At 32.6% G+C, this 26216-nt stretch overlaps 1 protein-coding gene across 1 annotated transcript in view; it reads right to left on the reverse strand.

Moving 5' to 3' along the window:
• The window catches only part of CNTN5 (contactin 5), a 782527-nt gene that overhangs the window by 510537 nt on the left and 245774 nt on the right, over positions 1-26216 (reverse strand). The window contains exons 3-4 of the mRNA XM_082683339.1: positions 14988-15111; positions 14684-14859 (exon numbers count right to left, since the gene is read on the reverse strand). Coding sequence (XP_082539465.1) covers positions 14684-14859; positions 14988-15111 — 300 coding nt within the window. The remainder of the gene's footprint in view (positions 1-14683; positions 14860-14987; positions 15112-26216) is intronic.

The raw sequence follows: 26216 nt of genomic DNA on the forward strand, positions 1-26216 counted from the left end.
CAATCCCCCCAGGTGAGACCCTACTGTCCAAGAATTAGCCTTTCTTTGTGGACTACAACCTGCTGGACTCGCTGCTGATTTATCAGGTTCTGGCCCCCAGCTGCCTGCCCTCCTTACCCCTACTCTCGGCCTAGTGGCACACTTCGCGACCTTGCCCAAGCTCAAGCCCTTAATGTTCTCCCTGGAATAGCTGCCTCTCTCCATCTGCAGCAAGGGGAAAGCAGTAAGAGATTGTGGTACCCTCAACAGGAGACAGAAGGTGGGGACGTCTGCCTTCCTTTCCCCAGGACCAATAACATTTCTAATAGAGAGGGAAAACCAATAAAGTAGACTATCTGGATACCCTTAATTCTTAAGGTTAGGCCTTATTCTAAAGTAAGTAACTGCAATAGACTGAATGGAGCTTATTTTGGGAGATAAAGAAATTACTGAGACCACCACACAGTCTCCATGTATCTACTGAATAGAGTGTGATCTGTATTGATGGTAAAATTGCATGAATTCTATTTATTTTACCTCTTTTATAATTTGGGCTATTTTGAGTTTCACAGGCACATTAATAAAAATCATTAAGAACTTCTCAACATAATATGAAATTATGCATCACTTGATTTATTTGAAAAAATATCGTTAGACTGAAAGCAGTTGGTATGTGTGCTCTCTGTGTAGCATTGTATTGGCTTAATCAATCTGAATAGACAAGACCCTGGGATAAAAGAAACCAGAGAGTAGTCATATGTGAATACCCTGAAGTATAAATTAAATGCAAGAATGATAAGAATGTGTACAAGTACATCAGCTATCTCTCATAGATTAAGTTCAAATCTTTTAGCGGTATGGCCACAAGTGGGATATAAGATCTTTTATAATTTCAATTTTCTTTTTTTTTTTTATTTTTTTAAGATTTTGTTTTTTTGAGAGAGAGAGAGAGCACACAAGCCGGGGGAGTGGCAGGCAGAAGGAGAAGCAGGCTCCATACTGATTAAGGAGCCTATTGCGGGACTCGATCCCAAGACCCCGGGATCCTGATCAGAACAGAAGGCAGACACTTAACCAACTGAACCACCCAGGCATTCTTCATTTCAACTTTCTGATCTCAAAATGAGAGTCTATGAGACCACTCAGCATAACTTCAGGATCGTTTGTGTGGTTTAATGGGATATCACGTGCAGAAGCTCAGCAAAAACGTAATTAAGAGATCTGGATCTAGAATCAGATAGAACAAGACTCAAATTTCACTTTTGCATTTTATTAATTATGTCACATTGGACAACTGAGCTCCCTCTTTCAGACAGTTTCCTAATTTTCAATATATTTAAGTGTGGATAATGCATAAATTATGTTATTTTTTCTTTGTAATTGAATATAAAATAATATGCAAAAAGCTTACCTTAGTATCTGGCACATAATAATCACTTAATAAATCTTAGCAATTATTGTTATTATATACTATTAATATTATATACTATTAATGCTTATATCATTAAATATAAGTACTATATAAGTATGTAATAGTTAAAATAAATTATGCAAATTGATACAATTATTTTCATTATGGTGTTTATTTCATGTACAAAGAGGCTTGCTTTTCTTAATCTCATAGTGGGTGAATCAACTAAGAAAAACACATATTCAGATAATAATTTAAGAAAAAAACTGGAAAAATTTTCTGAAATACAAAATATGAAATTGAATAAAAACTGGCATAAAGTGTTCTCTAGAGAAAAAGATATAATCTTACTTATCTATCAAGGATGGTTTTGGGGAGCATCTGGATGACTCAGTCAGTTAAGCATCTGCGTTCAGCTCAGGTCAGGATTCCAGGGTCCTGGGATTGAGCCCCACATCAGGCTCCGTGCTCAGCGGGGAGCCTGCTTTCCACTTCCCACTTCCCCTTCTTGTGTTCCCTCTCTCATGGTATCTCTCTAAGTTAAATAAATAAATTTATTTATTTTTATTTTTTTTTTTAGGATTCTATTTATTTCGACCTAAGCCGAAGGCAGATGCTTAACGAACTGAGCCACCCAGGTGCCCCAAGAATGTTTTGTGTGTTTTTTTTTTTAAATCAAGACAAGTAAAACATTGATAACTTACTCAGTTCTGTGGTCTTATAAAGGAATTTAAGTAATAATTGTAAAACAAGCCTTCTAGATATGTTGCTACATAGGAATTTAGAATTTTTTTTAGATGACATGCCAGTTCCATCTCAGCAATTATATTTGGGTTTTTTTGTGAATTTAATTACTGTTTGTGAAATTCTGTAAATTATGATTTAAATGTCTGTTATAGTCATGATTTCTTAGGTGAATGATTTACTATGTTTATGGAAAACTGAGTTGATATGAATCACATTTGCTCTTATAACTGACAATTTTTAGACATATTTTTGGTTATTTTGTCATGACAGATGTGATTCTTTTAAAATACTGTCTCATGGGTGCCTGGGTGGCTCAGTGGGTTAAGCCACTGCCTTCGGCTCAGGTCATGATCTCAGGGTCCTGGGATCGAGTCCCACATCTGGCTCTCTGCTCAGCAGGGGGCCTGCTTCCCTTCCCCTCTCTCTGCCTGCCTCTCTGCCTACTTGTAATCTCTCTCTGTCAAATAAATAAATAAAATCTTTAAAAAAAATAAAATAAAAATAAAATACTGTCTCATTTCTTGTGAAGTACTATGGGAAACAATTCTCTAAATTCATCTACCTATTAAGAATTGGGAGGTAAATACTTTTTATTAAATTTTCTTTTCATGATTCTAAAAATATTAATTATATTAAATGTTAAATTATATTAAATATTATTTCTGGAAATTTGACATGAATTATAGAAGTGGCACTGGGTAGACACCCTCATGTTCACAACTGAATAAAGTAACATTTACATATACATTCCTAAAGAACTTAACAGCAAGATTTGTTGCTTAGTTTGGCAAATTCTATCATTATCTCCTGACTCTAAGTTTACAATCCAATGACGTTATGAAATGAATAGAAAACATTCATTGCTAATAGGATCCATAGAGACACATTGCTAGAATTCTAGAATCACTTTTAAAAAGTATTAGCTTTCTTCTGTGATCAGGGACATATCTGAAATTACTTTTAATAAAAAGGCGACTTTTTAGTATTTCTTTAGAATACCTTAGTTGGCCTCAGATGTCTATTATAATATGGAAGTTATTACCATAGTATGCACAATAATATATAAAGATATACTAACTTTAAACTGAACATCAGCACCTGCTTTGATATCAATATTAATTATATCCTTTAATACCTTTGTAGGTATTAATGTTTATTAATGCTCATTTACAAATCATATAACTACTCTGTATATGGAGCTTTACAGTTTATAAAACTTTTCTGCATAAATTGTATTACTCATTTTGATTTTCTGTTATACTTGTTAAAGAGGACTATGTATACACTTCTTAAAGAATCAATCTTCTAATGGGTCTCAGAAGGAGATATTTTTTGAGAGTAGTGGCCACTGTGATGCTGGAGGATATTCATTCATTCACTTACTCATTCTGCAGGCATTCACTGAGTACTGGCTATAAACTTGCATATTAGAGGCTGGGTAGTAAATAAAGTAAAGAAATGGACAAATGAGACATTAAATATGTCTTCCGTGAATTTAGTCTTGTAGAGTCTGTGGTATGCATAAGTTCAGAATCAAAGTGACTGTCGTAAATGGTTGTAATGCAATGTACCAAGAAACAAATATAATAAAGAACATGTGAGATTATATATAAATACATATTTTATATATATAATATATACTGCACACAAACACACACATACACACACACATATTAGAATAAGACAGAGACAGAGAGCGTTGGGAGGAGGTTAGTTGCTGAATGGTAGCCCTTGGTTACCATGACACAGGTAGACTGTCTCATATAACAGCAACAAAATGCTTTTAGGACAGTACATATAGTTCACTACAGCCTGAGTAATAGAGAGAAAGCTAGAAAAGCAGACAGAATCTAAATAATAAATGGCCTTGCGACCATTTGTGGAAGTTTGCTCTTTATCCTAGATTGGATTAGAGGACTTTAACTGTTTTAAGGACAGGCTGATCAGATTAATGTTCCTACCCAGATTAGTGGGTAAGAGAAAAAGAAGCTAGAGAATAGTAACTCCTTGTCTAAATACCTCTGCATCCGTTGAAACAGGCTTAATGACTTAATGTCCCACTAAACTCCATACTTGCCACTTAATTCCTATCAAATGAATAGAATGTAACCCGGGCATAGAGAAGTCATCATGGTTTTCTTTATTTTTTTTAATAAAAACATTGCATAGAGGGCATAGAGAAGTCATTCTGGTCCCATCTTATTATTATTAATAATAATGTTAACCTTATACTGTAACTCCCATAAATATACTTGAGTATCTAATCTAACTTATAGACTGGCACAAATGGCCTATGTCTGAAGACATCTTAAACAAAGCTATGAAAGATGATAAGGGTATTTTAATATGAAACTCCTACACAGACTCACGCAGCATCATTTATAGTTTGAACAAGTCTCCATTGCAATAAAGGGGATTTTTATTGAGGTGCCTGGGTGGCTCAGTGGATTAAGCCTCTGCCTTTGGCTCAGGTCATGATTGCAGGGTCTTGGGATCAAGCCCCACATTGGGCTCTCTGTTTAGCAGGGAGCCTGCTTCCTCCCCTCTCTCTGCCTGCTTCTCTGCCTACTTGTGATCTCTGTCTGTCAAATAAGTAAAATCTTAAAAAAAAAAAAAAAAAAGAGGACTTTTATTAAAAAGCTCCTGTTTCAGATGCCTAAGTACGCATATAAGGATTTATAATGAGAAACCCCACGTGCACTCCCAGAGTTTGCCTGAAGTATTTAATTTGACTCAAAACAAAAACAAAAAATAAAAATGTTTTCTTTATTTGTTTTAATAAAAACATTGCAGAAAACTCACATAGAAACTGGGGCCATGAATTCACAGGTGCTGAGGCCCTTCCGAGCTATACATAGCTAACTAGTTGGTATTGATTAGGGGTTATCCTCTTAGTTCCTCTCCTTTTCATTCCCTGGAGTGGGAAAAACATCAGTTAAACCCAATCATCATGTGATTCTTCCACTAGGCGTCACAAAATTAAGGCAAAAGTAAAGTGGTTCTATTTCTCTTAAGATAATATTGTATTTTATCGAAAAAAAATCAAGATTCTAGAGGATATGGAATTAAAATTTAGGTTGAAGGGGGTCAGGAAAATATTTCTGGAAATTGTATGTTTCCCCAAGTGGTTTTAAGGTTCTTTACTTAATTTAAGTTTTTAAGTCAAGATGTGAGAGTCTAAACTAAAGTTTATTTAATTTTATTTTTAAAATTTTATTATTTGACAGAAAGAGAGAGAGCAAAAGCAGGGAGAGCAACAGGCAGAGGGAGAGGGAGAAGCAGGCTCCTATGCAGAGCAAGATATGGGGCTCTATCCCAGTACCTTGGGATCATGACCTGAGCCAAAGGTAGTCTCCCAACCAACTGAGCCACTCAGGTTCCCCTCTAAATTTTACTTTAATTAACATAGTATCTTATAGCACTTAGTATCTTTTCTATGGCAGACTATTTTCCTGGAAGGAGATTTAAATCTGTAGAATATAGTTTACTTGGAAAGGAGAAATTACTTGGAAAGGAGAAATTACTTGGAAAGAAGAAATTAATTTCACGAATTAGACTCTATTTTGTATTTTCAGAATCTTCTATGCAGACTCTCTTTTATCTACCCCCAAATACTATAATATCTTATACTTAAAAGCCTTGGATTCTGATATCTGTCTCTGTCATTACTAAAATTGGTTTTTAAAGGTCTCAAATTCCAAAAATTTTTTGAGTATTACTTATAGTGTTTGACAAAGGTGACAGTTGACACCTTAAAACTTAATATCATTAAACACACACACAGACACACACACAACTAAGTATCATTTGTACTTCACTCTATTATATTGGCTTTCTTCTGCACCTCTTGGCTTATTCCATTATTCTGTCCTTCACTAACTCCTTTCTTTCTACCCTTCACATATTTCTACCATAGAAATGTATATATTCTAGAAGGTTAGGTCCTTAACCCTCTTTTCTTTCTAGTACAAACTCTCTTGATGAAACATCCTTATGATTGCATTGAGTCTGTCCTTGTGTTTTGTGGCCAGTTCTCACCTTTGGGAACTGCTTTTCCTGCACACTAACCAATATTTTAAAATATTATGTATTTTCCCCTGAAAGTCAAAATAAAATTACCTCTTCTTCTTTTTGTTACTTTATTATGTTACAGTATTATGGATTGTTCAACTGAATTAATCAAAGTTCAGAATCTTGATATCATTCTAACTCTTCCATATTTTTTTACATTTCTAACCCCATTCATTCTATCATTTGCAAATTCTCATTTATTTTAGCTTCTCCCACAGACATCTATTCTATTATATTCAACGTATGAGGAATTCCAGTCCTTTTTACCTAGATTACTGAAATGACCTCCTAACTTGACTTTTACCATAGAGTTTTCTTGGACACATTTTCATAAAGGAGCCCTCTGATTTTTCTCTGCCTACTCTCAAAGTGTATAGAGTGAATTACAAATTTCTTTGCAATTATGGTAAACCATTAGAGATTTATGCAGGGACAACATGGTCAGAATTGTATTTTACATAGATCGTTTTAGGAAAAACAGTACAGAGAGATTTTATTGAGGTTTGGGTAGGATGAAGAGAGATGTGAAAAAAATATACATAGGCAGGCAATTTTTCTGGTAGTTCAGGGAGGATAATGAGAGTATCAACTCAGGAAATATATATGGAATGGAGAGATTCATACTGACTTTCTTAGCGTTAAGGTCTATTAAGGTCTATGAGAATATGCATTGTTCATTATAGGCTCCATATACATGTGGAACAATGCCCGAGAGAGAGAGGGGATATATGCATATGTGTTCTATGAATAACTACATATATTAAGCAACAAAAAATGCAATGCATGATTAAGTATGGTATGGGATAGAAAAGGGAAGATTGTAAGCATAAAGTTTGAAGTTATATTTGAGTTGGAGATGCTGTTTTATTATTTACTAGCCATGTGATTTGGGGAAAATAAGTTGGCATTCTTGAGATTGACTATGTTTTTCTTTTAATTCATAAATTAAATCAATAATGCAACTCCCTTAAGACTAAAGAGGGTAAAGATGCATTAAATATACTTAACAGTTTTTTGGCTTTTAAGTGTTCAGTAACTATTGCTGCTTTTAACTATTGCTATTATTCTTGTTATTGTTAAATTTATGTGTATACATTCATACATATCCACATCTATACCTATACACATATACATATACACATTTGTACATCTATATCTATTTATCTATCCATCCATCCATTCATCCATCCATCCATATGAAGAGTAGAAATATTTAGCACTTGATATGAAAATGCAATCAAAGAAGAAGGCCTCCAGGCTAGGTAATATATGTTCTTTGCTAACTTGTCCCTAAAAAAGTTTTTATGAAATAAAATAAATTTAGAAATCAAACATATTTGATATCTGCCCCTTTGTTTATATTTTTTGTTTTATATTAATATCTTTATAAATTATCGTGAGATGGAATTGCTATTTAATCAAATGAGATTTAAAACCTTCTTGAACTTTTGTGCCTTGGAAGACACTTATCTAGGGATTAGAGAATAATGAATTAAATAGGCTTGAACAGCAAGGGTCAGAGGATTTGTGCATTCCTGATCTAGGTCTTTGTGGGCTGCTTTATATAATATGAGTGAACACTGGCTTTTCTGCATTTTTTTTTAAAAAAGAGGAAGAACAGTGAGATCAAAGTTTAAGCCAGGCAAATTGTCCATTTGGCTGGAGGGCATCTGTCACATATAGACAGAATTATTCATGATTTTGATTAATAATGAAAATATGTGTTTGGATGAATTTTAATAAATAAAATACAAAAGTGTTATGTCATAGAATTAACAGTTTGAAGGCAATCTGCCCCAGATTTCAACTTTGATTAGTTCATTATAACTTCCCTTTAAAGCATAACTTACCTATTTTTAATTAAAATTTTTTCTGTGATCTCAAAGAATCCGTACTGTAGTTTGTCAAGGAGTCATACACTCACAATTATTATATCATTTTGATCAGAAGACTTGTTTTTTATGGTAAGATTTAAACCATATTCTTTGAGTAATGATTTTATAGAAGAAACACATAGTTGTTTTGTTTATAGAAAGCAAAATTGCAAGGTAATATCAACTTAATTTGTAATAAAATTAGATAATTTTGCAACTAATGAAATTATCCATGACAATGTGATTCATTCAGTTTGATACTCAAACGATTTAATGAAGTTATTATGGACAAAATCTCATACAGTAATGAAATAAAGCTGTGGATATACTGTAGAGTTAGCAATTATTCAAATAATTTCATTAGGTATCAAATGCTAGTTAAACATAGTTTTAAAGTCAGAGGTCAATTTTAATTTAAAAGAAGAAGTTTTGGAAAAGCTAAAGAAGAAATTTTTGAGTTTTATATAAAAATGAAAGGTTAAATTAAAGGCTTAAATACAAAGTCTATAAAAATCATATAATCTCCCAAAGAGTTAAGGAGGTTATTTTAATCAACTGCTTCAAGGAAAACTAATGGAATATTCTGCATCTAAATCATCTAAATGCCCTGAAAAGCACTATATTCGAATTTAGATATGAACTATCAATTTACCAGGGATGGCATATAAAGATATTTTGAAGCAAGAGACAGAATGAGGAGATTTTCTTCTTGATTTATTTTATGTCTGACTTACTATTTATTCTTGATTCATTTTATGTTTGACTTACTAGTGTGAATTATTTTTAAGAATACAAATGTTGGAGAGATTGCTATGAGCTTTGGATATCCAAAGGATGTTTGCGAAGTGTGTAGTGTCACATTATCAATTCCAAATTCTCAGCATGGTAATAAGCTAATAGAGTGACAAAGTTTTATATGGTATATTCTTGCTTGTCACTGAAGAAAAATCACTACACTAGGTGAGGAAATTATCCTCATGATGAACATAAGCTACAGAATAAAGTATACTCTGTCAAAAAAATCATTATCAATGTTATTGATAACCAGTAACAATCAGTACTAGCAATAGTTATCCAACTTTGTGTTTATTTATTGCCTCCTGAAGTTAAAAAACAATTCACAGACATGACTTCTCTACAACATTAATTTTTACTATACCCTTATGAGATATATATTTATTAATGCTAAAATACATTATTAACATTAACTATGCTGAAGCACATTTACAAATATTCATTTAGGGAGAACTTTAAAGATCCTCATGGTAGACATTAAGACATGTAAAGAATAGGTTAAAAGGGGAAAATGAGCATGACTGCAGCAGCTTCTCAAATCCATTAGTTGCTCAAATCAAATTAAATATATATATATATATAAATGAATGAAGTGAATAGCTTCATGATTAAATTCTAGTTACACTTAAAGAATTGGGTTTGGTTTTATGTCAAGCTAATTAAACTCACTATTGAACTGTTGCAGGAATATTGTTAAGATCTCCATATAAAGCCTCAAACTAGAAATTTCAATGAGAATTAAATGTCAAGAAAAGAGTTTCTTCTTTTAAGGAACTCAGGGGAAATTAGAGTCCTTTAAATGTCTGTGTTTTCCCATTTGCTCTGACTGCTGGGAGTCTCAAGGAAATACTTATGTCTTGGCCACAATAATTATGAGACATTATGGCCTACACTATCCTGACCTCTTATTATGAAATGTCTTTTTACCTGGTGCTGTATTTATTTATTTGCATATTTACTTTTCATGGTACATAATTTAGCAATAAATATAGCAAGTCAAATAAACACCCTTTGGAATGATATTGAGATAAAATATATTAGTAAAATAAAACAATCATTATATAAATATACATTTGTTATTTCATATTTTTTAACATATTAGGTGACAAGTGAAGAGGAACAAAACTTTAAAAAAAAACAAGTTTATTTTACATTTAATTTTTCCACACATTGCTATCACCAGGTAAAGGTGCCAATTCTCATATCCTTATCACCATTCCCTCCAAAAGCCAGGATCTATGATGACATTGTCAGCTACTGATAATAGTTATATAGTTATCTTTTTCATATTTCAAGTTCATTTAGAAAATTTAGCTTTCCAGTTTCTAACCATACATTATCCAATAAGTAAAGATAATTATGAGAAACAAAGTTTATTAAAGGATAAAATATGAAAATAAGAAAATAATTATTTCCAAAAATTAATATGCATCCTAAAATTTCAGATCTAAAAAGAGAACTGGCAATTCTTAAAATTCCATAAGAAAAATTAAGTAAGTGTTTCATTAACTAAATTTGAGCAGTAAGAAGAAATGCAGAGTGATTACATGCTTATTTTTGTTGCTAATATTTATTTTTCCTGTGCCATATAGTGTTAATAAACTGATTATAAACCGGAGGTTGATGACTAATCAAATATATAGACTTTTGAGAAATTACAATGTAATTAAAGTTTGGGAGAGAAGTTGAAAATCAAATAGAGTATATCAAAGTGAATACAACACATATTAGAATAGAGAAAGACTGAGTACTATTAGAGTTAAATAAGAGTTACCATCTACAAAATGGATTTAAATTTTACTTATTTATTTTTAAAGATAATATTTATTTAAGAATGAGAGAGAGTGCAAGCAGTGGGAGGGGCAGAAGAGGGAGACAAGCAGGCTCCCCACTGTGCTGCAGTCTGTTGTGGGGTTTGATCCCTGATCCTGAGATCATGACCTGAGCTAAAACCAAGAGTCAGATGCTTAACCAATTGAGCCACCCAGCTTCCCCTGGATTTATGTGCTTTTGTTTGTTTGTTTATTATAATTTATTTATTTGAGAGAGAGAGAGAGAGCAGGAGAGAGGGGAGGGGCAGAGAAAGAGGGAGAAGCAGACTCTCCACTGAGCATGCAGCCTGACATAGGGCTTGATCCCAGGACCCTGGTATCATGACCTGAATTGAAGTCAGATCCTTAACTGACTGAGCCACTCAGCCCCTGGATTTGTGTTTTATAACATAACAACTCATATGTTGGTTATGAGGATGAAATGAGTTAATGTATTTTAAAACACTTGGAGCACTGTCTGCCACATAAAATGTTCAAGGAATATAAGCTACTTGAGGCCCTAAATAAAGGATGTTCTTTTTAAAAATCTGATTTACTACATTGGTTCAGTAATAATGTCTTCTGCCCACTTATTGTAACTTATTTGGGACAGTCTTACATGCACTTCCAGCATCTAGATTTTAGTCTCCCATAACATTATGCATTGTAGTCAATGAAAAGTAGCTGAACTTATGATTGACTTATGGGATGTGGGTACAGGACCAAAATATTATTACTGGAAAGTTAGAATATTTTAAGATATATTTCTGGTTAGAGTATGCTTGGGTTGTTTATTCAGTTGAGCATTCATCTCTTGATTTTGGCTTATGTCATGATCTTGATGTCCCAGGGTCAAGCCCTGTCATCAGGCTTTGTGCTCAGCAGAGAGTCTGCCTGAGGATTCTCTCTCTCTCTCTCTCTCCCTTTGCTCTCCATCCTTCTCATGCTCTCTCTCTAAAATAAATGAATACATCTTTAAAAATATATTTATATATTTCTGGTTAATAGGAGGGAAGAAGCTAGCATTAAGTGAGTCCTGTGACAAACTGTGACAGTTTGTGTATATATATATATACCTGCAAAATCTCATCTGATTCTAATAATACTCAGAATCAGAAAGTTTAATACAATGCACATTTATATAATATACGTATATAATCTCCAATCAAAAAGTAAAGTGACTCTAATAGGATATGTTTAAGTTTAATTTTCTTTATTGGTAATAGGATTGTTAATATATGGATATCTTGAGTCTTCAATTAAATATGTATCTATTAAAAATATAGATTAGTACATTTTTCCATGAATGTAATTAGGAGAGACTCACCTGGCACTTAGTTAACACTGTCCAATAAGTCTTAGAATCACATCATTTTAAACAAATATGTCATATTCCAAAAGGTAAAGCCCATGTGAAAACTACAGACTTAAAGTGTTATTAATATAACAAAAATAATCTTCAAATTATAAAAGAGATCACATCTGTTAAACAGGTCTCATAATCAATTTCATAATTTGTAACTTTTGCTTAATTTTATGACATTTAAAATCTTTAACAGACCCATGTATTAGATTTAAATATTTAATTTGATTAAAATAGATTTTTATAATTATCTAAATTTATTAAATATATTAGTTTCCCATGGCTGAAAATGTTAGTTTTAAAAGACTAGTTGTATATTTAAATTTTACATAAATAGTGACTATAGTTGTAAAAGATTAATGATAATCAGCTTTAAAATGTGTAAAGAGTGATGAACATTCTTCTAGCTGCAAAAACCCTTTAAACATTAAATGTTCTATCAACAATAAGTACTGAGTACGTTATGTATCTAGCTAATGAGGCTAGACATAGAAAATCACAGTATAAAGGAAAGGTGACACCAAGTTTTGTTTTTGTTTATAATTTAATTTTTTTTCAGTGTTCCAGAATTCATTGTTTATGCACCAAACCCACCAAGTTTTTAATCTTACTTTTTCCTTTGTATCCTCTCACTTCCTTTCAGAAGCTCCTTTTTTTCTTTCTAAGCTCCTACCTCAATTTTCCTCCAGTCACAAATGTACCTTGGCTCCTGGAACCCATAGCATCCATGCTCATATCCGAGGACACTAGAAAGAAAGTTGGTGGAGTCTTTGTTCTCCTCTCCACCACCTATATTTGCATTTCCCCCCAGAGATCTTCTGGAAAAAAGATAGAGCTAAACCTAAAGGACTTTTCATTTTTTATTTTTTTAATCTAATGGATATAATGTCTTCTAGGTGGAAAAGTAATTTTGAGGCAGAAGTGCCTTTCCCTATGTAAGTGACTGCTTCAACCAAGCACATTATGGGCTCATAGGTATTTATAAAATGGCCTTTAGAACACAGCTGAGTCAGGTGGGGAGGGAATAGGGTCATAAGATGCTACCAAGGAATGCATATGTATATTAACCCTGTGTTAAGTCAAAAATAAAGTAAATATTGCTCTAGACTAAGCTCAGGACAACTTGATACACAATAAGTAAGATAGATAGGGTTTTCCTTGCCTAGTTATTGAACTGAAAATGCTGGTACCAATGTGCTCACTGCAGGTGGGGGTGAGTATCAGATAGTTATGAATAGTCTTTGCAGAAATTATAGGGTAGTACAGTCATACAGACACATTGGACAGAAAATTTTGCATATTTTGCCTCCACTGGTGGTTTTGGAGAGAACAGTTGATATATAAGCTATTATGAATTGGTATACTTGTATCAGTATAGACCAAAGGGAAAGATATAAACCACTTAGTATTCATACATCATGTTCTCCAGATTTTCTGTATCTGTTTTGAAAGTACTACTTTATTTACAGAGAGCAATTAAGGGGCTATTTGTTTATTAGATTACTCTTTCAATGTGCATAATGAAAAGTATTCGATTTTGTGTTACACCACATATTTTCTAAAACAAAAGGAGTATATTCAGGCTACTATCTTGGTATATTTGGTGTATGTAAAGTTCTGTCCTAAATACTTAACAAAATTTATTTTTAAAGATAATATTTAGATTTTTCTGGGACCTAGCCCTAAATCCATTATTATTCCTTTGTTTTTTCCTTTCTCCTTCACACTCCTATAATAGGGTGTCTGGATTCTGGGTTAATTAGAAATAATATGTGATGGAGATTATATAGAGAAAATCAATTATTCCATTCTTCAGGGTGTAATTTTAAATTAAAAATAATTTTGTGATAAATTATATAGCCGATATAAGTTACATATAAATTATTAACATGAAGAAATCTACCCTCCTATTTTTTTTAAATATTGTAATCCTCAAGAATTTGTATTCAAGTAGGATTGTTTACTAAGAAATGATATTGTTTGTTTTGTTTTTTGTTTTTTTGTATTGTTTTGCTTTTACTCAGTAGCCTATCCTCAATTTGGTGTAAGTCTTTATCATAAGTTACATAATTTCACAAGTTTTAAGAACTCAATACACATAGTTAATTAGATAAATGGTCTATTTTAGGAAATGTATATATTCTAGTATATATGTTTAATTATATGTATGTATCTTTTTTTAATTAAAAACTGGTGTATCTGTGTTAGAAATTATAGTTGGAATATGAAACATAAGCATTTCCGAGGCATTTCTTTAGTTTCCTAAGCAGAATTTTTAGAATATGTGATCTTATGTCTAAAGGAAACTATAGCAAATAGTGACTATAATAAACAGTAGAAAAATAAAAGCAGGTAAGTAGATGTTTTAAAAGGTGGAGGAAAAAAAAGTTATGAGTAGTATTTTTAACCTCCCAGAGTAGTGTGTTGGGTTTATTTGAAGAAGGCAAACATTTCAGGGAGTTTTTAATATCTTAGAAAAAAACACATTGTTTTCATAGTTCTAATAATTACCGATATTTTACCACTATTTGAAAATTTGAGGTCTTCATTAAGCTTTTGCCTAACCAAACTGTTAAATTACATGTATACACACTATATATAGATACATGAAGAAAACATATACTTTACTCACAGGCAAATTGAAGTATGGCTTCTCTACTAAGAATACTTCCTAAAGTGTTGGCTGCTAAACACTGATAATGACCAGAATCCTTTGCTTCACTTGGATTACTGATAATGAAAGTCCCGTCGATCAAACTGTAGCGATAATCACTTTCCAAATCTATTTCTGTTCCATTTCGAAGCCATCTTAGGAAAAATCAGAAGACAAATATGTAAAAAGTACTTGAGATATTATAATACTCCCTGGGAATTTCAGAATCTCATTGAAGGGAATTTTTAATACTTGAGAAAAATGATTAATAATGAACTTTTACCTGTAATTGGGAACTGGGTTGCCACGAGCTTCACAGTTCAATGCTACTTTCTTTTCATCAGAATCAGTTGGGAAAATTATATCTTCTGGTTCTTGTACAAACACTGGCCCATAGTCTACACTTTCTGTAAGGACCAAAAATGACACACTTTAAACTTTCTAAAAATATCAAGACTTTTTCTCTATTATTTTAATATTTAAAATTTTTCCTTTATCCTTGTACTCAACAGACATACTAACACAAGAAAGTCACAACTAGAAAATTACATTATTTTAGTAAATTAGAGACCTACCTAGAATTTCTTTAATTGACTAAGATTTCTTTTAAAAATATGATATATACAATTTAAAAAATATCTCAAATATTGGTGGTGTACATTTTCAAATACATATCTTGTATTCATCTAAAGCAGAGCTAAAGAAGATAATGCTAAATAAGAACATTTAAAAAAAACTTAAAAGTTGGGACAGCTGGGTGGCTAGTGCGTTAGGCCTTTGCCTTTGGCTTGGGTCATGATCTCAAGGTCCTGGGATACAGCCCTGCATTGGGCACTCTGCTCGGTGGGGGAGCCTGCTCCCCACCCCACCTGCCTGTCTGCCTTCTTGTGATTTCTGTCAAATGCTAGAGTATAAGTGTGTCTGGGTGGCTCAGATGGTTAGGAGTCTGCCTTTAGCTCAGGTCATGATTTCAGTGCCCTGGTATCGGTCTGGCATTGGGGGTCCCGCTCAGTGGAGAGTCTACTTTTTCCTGTCCCTCTGCCTCTCCCCCTGCTCATGCTGGCTTTCTTTTTGTACCTCTGTGTCTCGAATGAATAAATAAAATCTTTAAAAAAATGCTAGATTGTAAAGGATAAATTATGTAATACAAATAAATATATTCTCATAGAATAAATGAGATGTCTTCAAAAAAAGTCAAATAAATCGGGGTGCCTGGGTGGCTCAGTGGGTTAAAACCTCTGCCTTCGGCTCAGGTCATGATTCCAGGGTCCTGGGGAGCCTGCTTTCTCCTCTCTCTCTCTGCCTGCCTCTCTGCCTACTTGTGATCTCTGTCTGTCAAATAAATAAATAAAATCTTAAAAAAAAGTCAAATAAATGAATAAGAATATAAAAACTGTATACAGTTAAGTCTTCATTAGCAGGTAAACAATGTAAATAAGGAGATCAGAAGAGAAAGAGACAAGAGGGAAGGACACGTAAAATTATTAGGTAACTACTATATGCCAGATACTAATTTTATCTCATTTAATTAGTTAATATTCAGAGAAATCTTATGATAAAGGTAATTTAAAACTAATGAAAATTTTATTGAGAAGCAGAAATAATATTGAGCTTCAGATGATAGCTTGGGTTTCAAAAGTTTTAACATAATTCTGCCAGAGTTTTAGGATAATTCTGATGGAGAAATGATAAGTAAATGTGTCGGGGGAAGTATTAGTCTTATTAGCTTGTAGTAGTGCAAGAATTCACAGAGTTATATGTGGATCTAGGATCTTTTACATCCTGAATTGTGAATTTAGAAGAAAGTAAATTTTTTTCTTTATTTTTATCCATCATGAATTTTATTATATAGTAACCTTAGATCAAGATCCTCAAGCCCTTACCTACTAGATGCCATCAGCACACCTTCCCAAAGTATATAATCAAAAATGTCTCCAGAGATTCTTAAATGTCCCCTGGGTCAACATTGTCCTCATTTAAAACTACTGCCTTAGAAAAATGAAGAGGCAAAATTTTAGGAAAGACATATTTCTAATACTTCTTCTAAACAGTTGGAGATTCACATTCTTTGTAGATAACCACAAGAAAATATCAGGAAAGAAATACAAGAATGAATGTCCCAGGAAACTCAAGCTTTAAAAAATTATTACTTAAAAAGATAAAAACCTCCCTATTTAGAATAATGGGTTTAGAGTACATTTATACATTTTAAAAAAAAATATGTATTCATTTTTTAAGAAATGAAAAAATAGAAAAATAAAAGTGTTCATGGCACTCTAAATATTCACCCAATAAAACTGACCATTTAAAAAGCAGGCATTGTCAAGTATTTTGTTTGAGTCCTAGATAATCTAGCTGAAGTCCTTTTTTTTCAGCTACAAATAATAAAATATTACATGAAAGTAACTGAAATGTGTTTCTATGTACCAAATCACATTGCTATCACTTAAAACTTTTACTCAAAAATATAAACAAGTAATATAATAAAAAGAACTAGAGAAAATTATTGTCAAAATATTCTACTTGCTGTTGCATCATAGTGCATTTATAAAAAATTTGGAAAAGCACATGAAACCTCCTTAAACTCTCAGTTATAGTTAAACTGCATGATGGAGTCATGAAAATATATCTCTTCTAGTCTTTACACTATAAATATGATCATTAAATCAATATTATAAATTCCTATAATGCATAAAATCAACATTTAATAAATATATTTTATATTTTTATATATTTCAAAACTCTTGAACTATATGAGTCAGACACACTTGGGTTCAAATTCTAGTACCATCATTTTATAACCTCCTTATTTGTTTTTACTTTTATCCTTTGTACTCCATTTATTAACTATGGATGATCATGTCTCCTGAAGATATTATTATGAGGATTGGTTGACATCAACATTTATACTTGGTATACATAGTATACACAAGTGCTCTATAAATTATAATTAGTAATTACAATAACAGCAACAACTAACATTTCTTGTGGTATAATTACTACATAATAGACATTATACTGAATTATTTATATGCAATGTATCATTTAACACTCACAACATCCATGTGACTAGAACTAATCCCCAGTTGTATAGATGACAAAACTGAGGCTGAAATTAATGAAAAAAATGTATATAGCAAATACATGGCAAACCTGGGATACAAATCCAGGGCTGTTGGAATCTAGAATCTGATTATCCCTGCCACTACTATTACTATTATAATTTTTTCACAACATTTATAAAACATTTTAATATATACTGTTATTTTATTCTTTGAGCTTAACATTACAATTATTTCTAAAAGAGATGAAAACTCTGAGGTTCTGAGAGGAGACTTCTCCAAAATTAGCAATGTAATAAACAGTTGATTTTAACTAAAGGTCTATGGTTCTAAATCTTTTGTTCTGAAAATTATCAGAAAGGACAAGAGAAATAAAGGTTGTCAGGCTAGAGAAATGCTAAGAGGTAAGATTACACACTGAAAAAATAAGAGACTGACCTAAACAACATGTATTCTGTTGTGACTACTCATCCTCTTTTCAGTATCTCTTTGTTCAATTGTTACTTTTAAAAGCATTTTAGCAAGCAATCGTCCTCTCTCTCTCTCTCCTTTTTCTTTTAGAAATAAAGCTCACTGTAGGGGTTGAAGAGCATGTGTAGAACTTCCCAGTCCTCACCAAAGGGTAATCAATGATGATTCTAGCTCTAAAAAGATTCATTTTTAAGATTCCATACCAAGAATGTATTATTATAGGTAAACTCAGACAGTTTGATTCACTCTCCTGCAGTAGTACACTACACCTATTGATGAAGACAATGAATTACTTTAAGCAATGTCCTTCTATTTTGCAATTTTTAACTTAATGGAATCTGTAACTTGTGGAGATGGACTTCAAAACATATATGATAATCATCACAAAGATCTGGATAACAAGTAAATCAAAATATTTTTTTAACAAGGTAGAAATCTTTGAGATACTTCTGTAACAGGCAGATCCCATCACATACAATGTTAATTTCTTATAGGAGTAATATTTTTGAGTGATTTTTTTCTTAAAAATCAGCCTGTTTTTATGAACAGACTATATAATGTGAGTGGCTATTGTCTGTGAAATATCAGATTCACACCTCCAGAATGTCCTTCCTCAGAAGAGAATTGTTTCAATTTAAAAGTGATCTGTTGATTTTCTCCTACAAAGAATGATGAAATTAATACACTTTCTCTCACTTCCCCTATGTTTACTCCCTAAATTTTCTGTTTTGCTTCTTGGTTCAGAATATCTGTTTGTTCTTTACAACTGAAAGACAACGTGGCTGGGTATCAAATTAGGGGTTCAGTATTAATTTCTTTAAAGCCTGTAGATGTTTTCCACTCTCTGATCGCATTAACATTACCATGGGTAAGTCTGAGTGAGCCTGCATTCCTTCACTCCTAAAAGACTAGTTTTTATATCTGGAAGTCTGTTTCTTTCCCCTTTCTGGATTTGTCTTGGTGTTTAACATTTTATATAACTATAGGTTCAAGACTTTTTTGTTTGTTTGTTAAGTTTTATGTATTTATTTTAGAAAAAGAGCATGGAGAAGGGCAGAGGAAAGGGAGAGAGAGAGAATCTCAAGCAGACTCCCTGCTGAGTGTGTAGCCTGTCACAGGGTTAGATCTCAGCATGAGATCATAGTCTGAGCTGAAATCAAGAGTTAGATGCTTAACTGAGCCATGCAGACATCCCAGCAATTTCTTTTTCAGGAAAATTTCTTTATTTGTTCAGTTCTCCTCATACCCATTAGGCATATCTTCAATTTTTTTTTAAAGTCTTCTCTATCATCTCTATAACAACTTTTATATCTTTAATCTTTTTCTAATTTGTTTGACTTTTTCAAATATGATAGCTACATTCTTATCTTTTCAATTGCCTTTGTATTACCACTAATGAAGTTTTCAATTCTTTAATGGTTTTATTTTTCCCTCACTGTTTCCTGAGCTTGAAAAGTTACTTCTTAACACATTCTGTCATCAGATTTAGTTTGATTTCACATATTTGTTCTTTAAACTATTCTTAGCACTGTTATTGTTAGTCATTCCCTTAGGGGGAATATAGTCGCCCCTGAAGATACTTTTTCAGTTTATGGTGGGGCCCACATTTGAGGAACTGAAATCTCTTGTTTGACCTGCTGCCAGCATGAAACTGAGGCCTACTAACAACTGTATGAGTGAATTTTTAAGGGATTATTCTCTCAGTCAAGATTTCAAATAAGAAAGCAGCTACAATGACAGCTTGATTGAAATCTCATAAGAGACCAGGACTGCCAGAACTAACCTGCTAAGCCACTCCCAGATTCCAGACCAACAGTTTCTAAAAAAGAAAAGATGTTTTAAGTTGCTAAGTTTTAAGATACATTTTACACAGGAGTAGATAATTAATATGCTATTTTTTTCTTCTCTATTACTTATGAGAAAATGTATTTAAGAAAAAAAATAACTTTGAAAACTGTGAACTTCCGAGGAAAAACATAGGATAAAATCATCATTTACAAATAATGATTGTTGGAAAATTTTTTTTAAAAAGTTTAAATTTCATTGGAATGATATCCTTGAGCCATATACTTCTAGAATCAGAATAAATTTCCATTCATTTCAAGCATTCTTTCTAAAAATCTCTGGGATATTTATCTGTCTTAGCTTGATCACTTCCAGTAATGCATGAAGTCTTTACAAACTGCTGTTTTATTGCTGGAATTATATTAAAATAAAGTTCAAATTGAAATAAAAGGTAAGTTTGTTTCCTAGATGAAGACAGCTTTTTACTGAATTCTGCTCTAGAATATATATACTTTGGTCAAGATTTTCCTATGCTTGAATTGATTAGCACATCAATAATAACTTCCTTAGTTTACATAAATTTCCATTAAAATTAGAATATAAAGGCTCCATTAAGAATACTTATGTTCTGCTGATACAAAAGTATGGAGACATTATGTCTCTCTAGATTCTAAACTTGCCCTTTATATTGAAATCCTCTTTTAAACAATTGCTTCTTTTTCTCAATGATAAGGTCCAATGCCAGACCCCAAACCCCTCTACATGCTAGTTAACTCTAATTTATGGCCTTGTCTAGTTTATTCATGTAATATTAACTAAGTGTATCAGTAATATAATCTAGAAGAAATATCAGCCTATCGTGTCAAGCGCAATTACAAAAAAATGCACTTTAAATCATCACTAATATTTCATGTGACGATTTCCAGAAGTTTTGAATTGTTTTACCAGAAATTACATTTTATGATGAAATTCACAGTTACAATGTGAGAAAAACTTTCCACACCATGGGAGCATCGGAAATGAATTCTTAAAGAAAATATCCAAACCTTCCTTTAATCTTAAATTTCTTTTCAACTTAAAATTGTTTTTTTATAAAAGCTGAACAAGTGTAAACTTTCATTACAAACTTTCCAAGTTTCCTAAGAACTGGAGTGCTTTATTTATTAAAAAGCACTGTGATGTATGTTTCATGGGTAAGTGGCATTATGCTGTGTACATAATATAAAATGAGAGTCTAATAGACTTTCTTTGTCATTTTCTAATGTATCTACAAAAGAAAGATCAGATGATTCAGATATGCTATCACTTACAAGAATGGTCAAAATGTACCAGCCCAATATAAACTTCAGAAGATGCCAAACTACTAGGCCACCATATCAACAGAGGGAGGACATTGCTTTTTCTACCTTCTCATTTGTAATCCAGAATACAAAGTTTAAATAAACAAAATTCAAGCAAATAGTCTATCATGATATATAAATTCATTTTTAATTTCCTCATATGCCTCTTTATTCAACAGTATTTGTGAAATTCCTAGTAAGCTGGCCCTGTTCTTACTGATGAGAGTGGATAAAGAAGAGTATATGGTGGTTTTTGCTCAAATGACATATAGTTAAATTGGAGAGAATAGCATAATAATGTAAAACAATAAAAACAACTCTAAAAATTAACAATGTAATAAAGAATAAGGTCATAAAGTTTCAGTGAATCGTCTTAAAATTCTAAAGTTTTATTAGGATATATTTGTCTATTTTTTAAACTGAGAAACTGGAGAGATCTGATTTTATACAGGAGTATACCATCCAACTGAAATACCTTCTCCCCTTCCAGAGGGAATTCTTATTCTTATAAAAGATCATTTAAATTTTGTATCTGATCCTCCAAAATAATTTATCAGCAAAGGCTGTTTTGAAGAAACAACAGAAAATTGTCAACACAGAGATTACTTTGAGTTATGATGCCATTGCCCATGTGCCAAGTCAAATCTGTTAATAAGCCATGTCAACAATGAAATTCAGCCCAAGGTACTGAAGATATGAGGCAACAAAGTTGGCAAATTGCAGGAAATCTTCACATGTCAGAAGCTAGTGGTAGAAATTCTAAAGGGTGGGTAGACTCAGAGTGTTATGTAAATTACAGGTTGTTTATATCATTGAAGAAATGTAAACATAGCTCAATCTTAGTAGAAAATAATTTATTTCAGTTGTTTGTAAGAATCACCATTTTTCCACCCGATGTAGCATTTATAGAATCTGAATCTCAGGAGTGGACTTCCCTAGTAAATCGAAAGTTCCTTGTCAGCATTACTTCTAATCCAGATTGCTCCTCTGTTTAAGAAAGATAAAATATTTTAAACTAACCATCTAATCACAAATAAAAGAATGAAATGCTCTCTACACTTATGTTACTCCTTCTAAACCACAACAACAACACAGAGAAATGAAGTCAAGGACTATATTATTGGCTGTTCATTTATAAAGGGAAAATGCATGTTATGTTAACACTAGTTAATAATCCTTGTCCATATCACATTTCAAAAAACTGTACATATTCTGTAGGTGTTTGAGGGACTGACCCATAAGGGCTTTTAATTATCCTATATTATCATGAAAATTTCCAGTTTAAACTGGAAAATTTCCAGTTTAAACCTTAAAACTTTTTAATCAATTAAATGATATATTCAAACGACCTCTTTAATTATTAACAACTCAGTTTCTTTCAAAACTAGATAATGTCTTTTGTTGGGTGGAACATTTGCACATGAAATTTGAAGTGGTGATAATCATTACCTAAAATAATAATATCAAACTGAAAGCAAAATAGGTCTGAGGACTCCACTTGACTCCAGTGAACAACATTCTCCCTTCCAGGTACGGCTCCATTACTCTTTTTTGCTTCATGAATTTAGCACAAAAATTTTTATTCATTAACTGTCTCCACTTCCTCACCTGAATCAAGTGTTAGTGTCTATTATACACTTCTTGAAGTCTTTTTTTGTTTTCCATCTCTTGCTCTGGCTTGCTCCTGCTGTTGGAAGTTGGCTACCATGTTGTGAGCTATTCTATGGAGAGTATCAATGAGAAAGGCTTTTGGCCAACAGTCCATGAATTATTAAAGCACTCAGTCTAACAATTACCAGGAACTGAACCCCACCAACAACATATAAGTGTGCTAACAAGTGATCTATATCATTTGAATGTTGGGATGAGACTACAGTCCTGCTTTGTGAGAGACACAGAACCCATTTAAGCCACATCTGGGTTTTGTCTCACAGAAAATGTGAGATAATAAACATATAACCTTGGTTCATTTTCTTGATGTCCTCACCATACTTCTACATTTTCTACAGAGGATTCTTCTCACAATATCATAATTTTAAGGTTTTCTTCCTCAGATTCACCTATTTTAATTTTCTGTGTTATCTTGTGATCATCTCAAGAGGTTGGTATTCTACTCTAGGCAGCTAATCCGTATAGTACATTGAACTTTGTTTAATTCAGATCCTGATTATGCATTCTTTGGAATGGAAGTTAGATGGAAGACAGAGTTTTTCATGACCTAATATTGGCATTATTTTTGCCATAATCCATTCTCCAGAAGCAGATTACTGGCTTTGGCCCACAGTTAAAGAGAAATGATAACACTATAAACATCAGGAGGTGAGAATCATTGTGAACCACTTTAGATTTTACTGAGTACAAGCTTCATTATATGACCATCATATTTTTTATTTTAATAACTAAAAAATCACATAGTTGAGGTCATATACCTTCCCTATCCTGGTGTCATTTCTTTGCTCTCATTTTCCTTTTGTCCTGACAGATAAGCATTATAGTCAACTTGATACCTCACATTCATGTTTTAAAAAATTGTGCCACATATCCAAATGCATAAATAATATATATTATTTTGATTTTTAATCTTTTTACATATATGGTGTATTATAAGTAGTAGTCTAACTTTCCTTGTTCACTAAAAATTAACTTTTGAGGTATATTCATTTTGTTTCTTAAATATATAGTTTATTCACTTTAACCATCTTAATATTTCAAAACATGAAAAATTATAATTTATCCATTTCCCTTCTGATAACTATCTGAGTTGTCTCTAACTTTTTGTTGTTAAACATATAATGCAATAAACATGGTTTTATATTTCTTTGTTTTCCAGGTTTTATATACAAGAGTAGAATTGCTTTCTCAAAATTCTCTGCAAATTAGATTTTTACAATTTTCAGAAAAATCTTAACTCTATCTTGGAGTACTTCCGGGCTTAACTCTGAGCAGGAATGGGAAGGCTTTCTATTCAGGTTTTTTTACTTTTCTCATTTTTCACAAGAGTATGTCAACCCTAACTTTATTCTCTATTAAGGCAGAAGGGAATTACCTGAAAAAAGCCATATGTCAGGGTCTTAAAAGAACAAACTCAAAGTCACATCTAGCCAAGAACTATCAAATTCTAGGGTGAGGAAATAACAACTACGGAGGATTACTTTGGAAATACTCAAAACTCCCATTCTTCCTGATACTCTAAATATGGATCAAACTAGAGCAGTGAAAGACTTAAATTATATTGAACTGGTCTCCAGCCTGGAGACTTGCTACTCAAAGCATGGTTCAACAACCAGGAGCATCAACATAACCTGGGAGGTTTTTATAAATGCAGATTATCTGTCCTTACTCCTGGTCTATTGAATTTACCAAAAACAAGAGTACCCTGTAGTTCTAACCACTCAATACATTCTATTTTGTTGTAGTCCCATAAAATAATTATTCTTAAAGAATACAAATCCCAACACATCTCTGCCTAATGACTTTGACACTGAAGTTAATATAATAAGAGTTTTAAAAAGATTTTATTTATTTACTTACTTACTTACTTACTTATTTACTTTTTTAAGTGATCTCTACGTCACTCACTTGGGGCTCAAACCCAAGACCACAAGATGAAGACTCACATGCTCTTCTGACTGAGCCAGGCATGCCAAAGCTTTATTTTTTTAAGAGCAGTTTTAGATCTACAGCATAACTTAGAGGAAAGTAGAGATTTCTCATAAACACTTCATTCACACACATACATATCTTCTCCTATTAGCAAGATAAATTGCCAGAATGATACTTTTTCTTTTTAACTAAAGATAAACATAATGTGACACATTATGATCACTCAAAATCCATCACTTTCATTAGGTTCCACTCTTGGTGCTGTACATTTAGTGGGTGTAAACAAATGTTTAATAACTTATATCCATCATTGTGATGCTCCAAGTATTTTATTTTATTACTATTTTTTAAATTTTTGATTTTTTTAATAAACATACAATATGTTTTTATTCCCAGGGGTACAGGTCTGTGAATCGCCAGGTTTACACACGTCACAACACTCACCATAGCACATACCTCCTCAATGTCCATAACCGAATCTCCCTTCTCCCAACCCCCCCACCCCCAGCAACCATCAGTTTGTTTTGTGAGATTAAGAGTCACTTATGGTTTGTCTCCCTCCCAATCCCATCTTGTTTCATTGATTCTTCTCCTACCCCATAACCCCCCATGTTGCATCTCCACTTTCTCATATCAGGGAGATCATATGATAGTTCTTTTTCTCCACTTAACTTATTTCATTAAGCATGATACGCTCTAGTTCCATCCATGTTGTCGCAAATGGAAAGATTTCATTTCTTTTGATGGCTGCATAGTATTCCAATGTGTATATATACTGATCTTCTTTATCCATTCATCTGTGGATGGACATCTAGGTTATTTCCATAGTTTGGAAATTGTAGACATTGCTGCTATAAACATTCGAGTGCACACGCCCCTTCAGATCACTATGTTTGTATCTTTAGGGTAAATACCCAGTAGTGCTATTGTTGGGTCATAGGGTATCTCTATTTTCAACATTTTGAGCAACCTCCATGATGTTTTCCAGAGCAGTTGCACCAGCTTGCATTCCCACCAACAGTGTAGGAGGGTTCCCCGTTCTCCACATCCTCGCCAGCATCTGTCATTTCCTGACTTGTTAATTTTAGCCATTCTGACTGGTGTGAGGTGATATCTCATTGTGTTTTTGATTTGTATTTCCCTGATGCCGAGTGATGTGGAGCACTTTTTCATGTGTCTGTTGGCCATGTGGATGTCTTCTTTGCAGAAATGTCTGTTCATGTCTTCTGCCCATTTCTTGATTGGATTATT

This window comes from Mustela nivalis, assembly GCF_964662115.1.
Source record: "Mustela nivalis genome assembly, chromosome: 9".
In the NCBI taxonomy this organism is placed as follows: Eukaryota; Metazoa; Chordata; class Mammalia; order Carnivora; family Mustelidae; genus Mustela; species Mustela nivalis.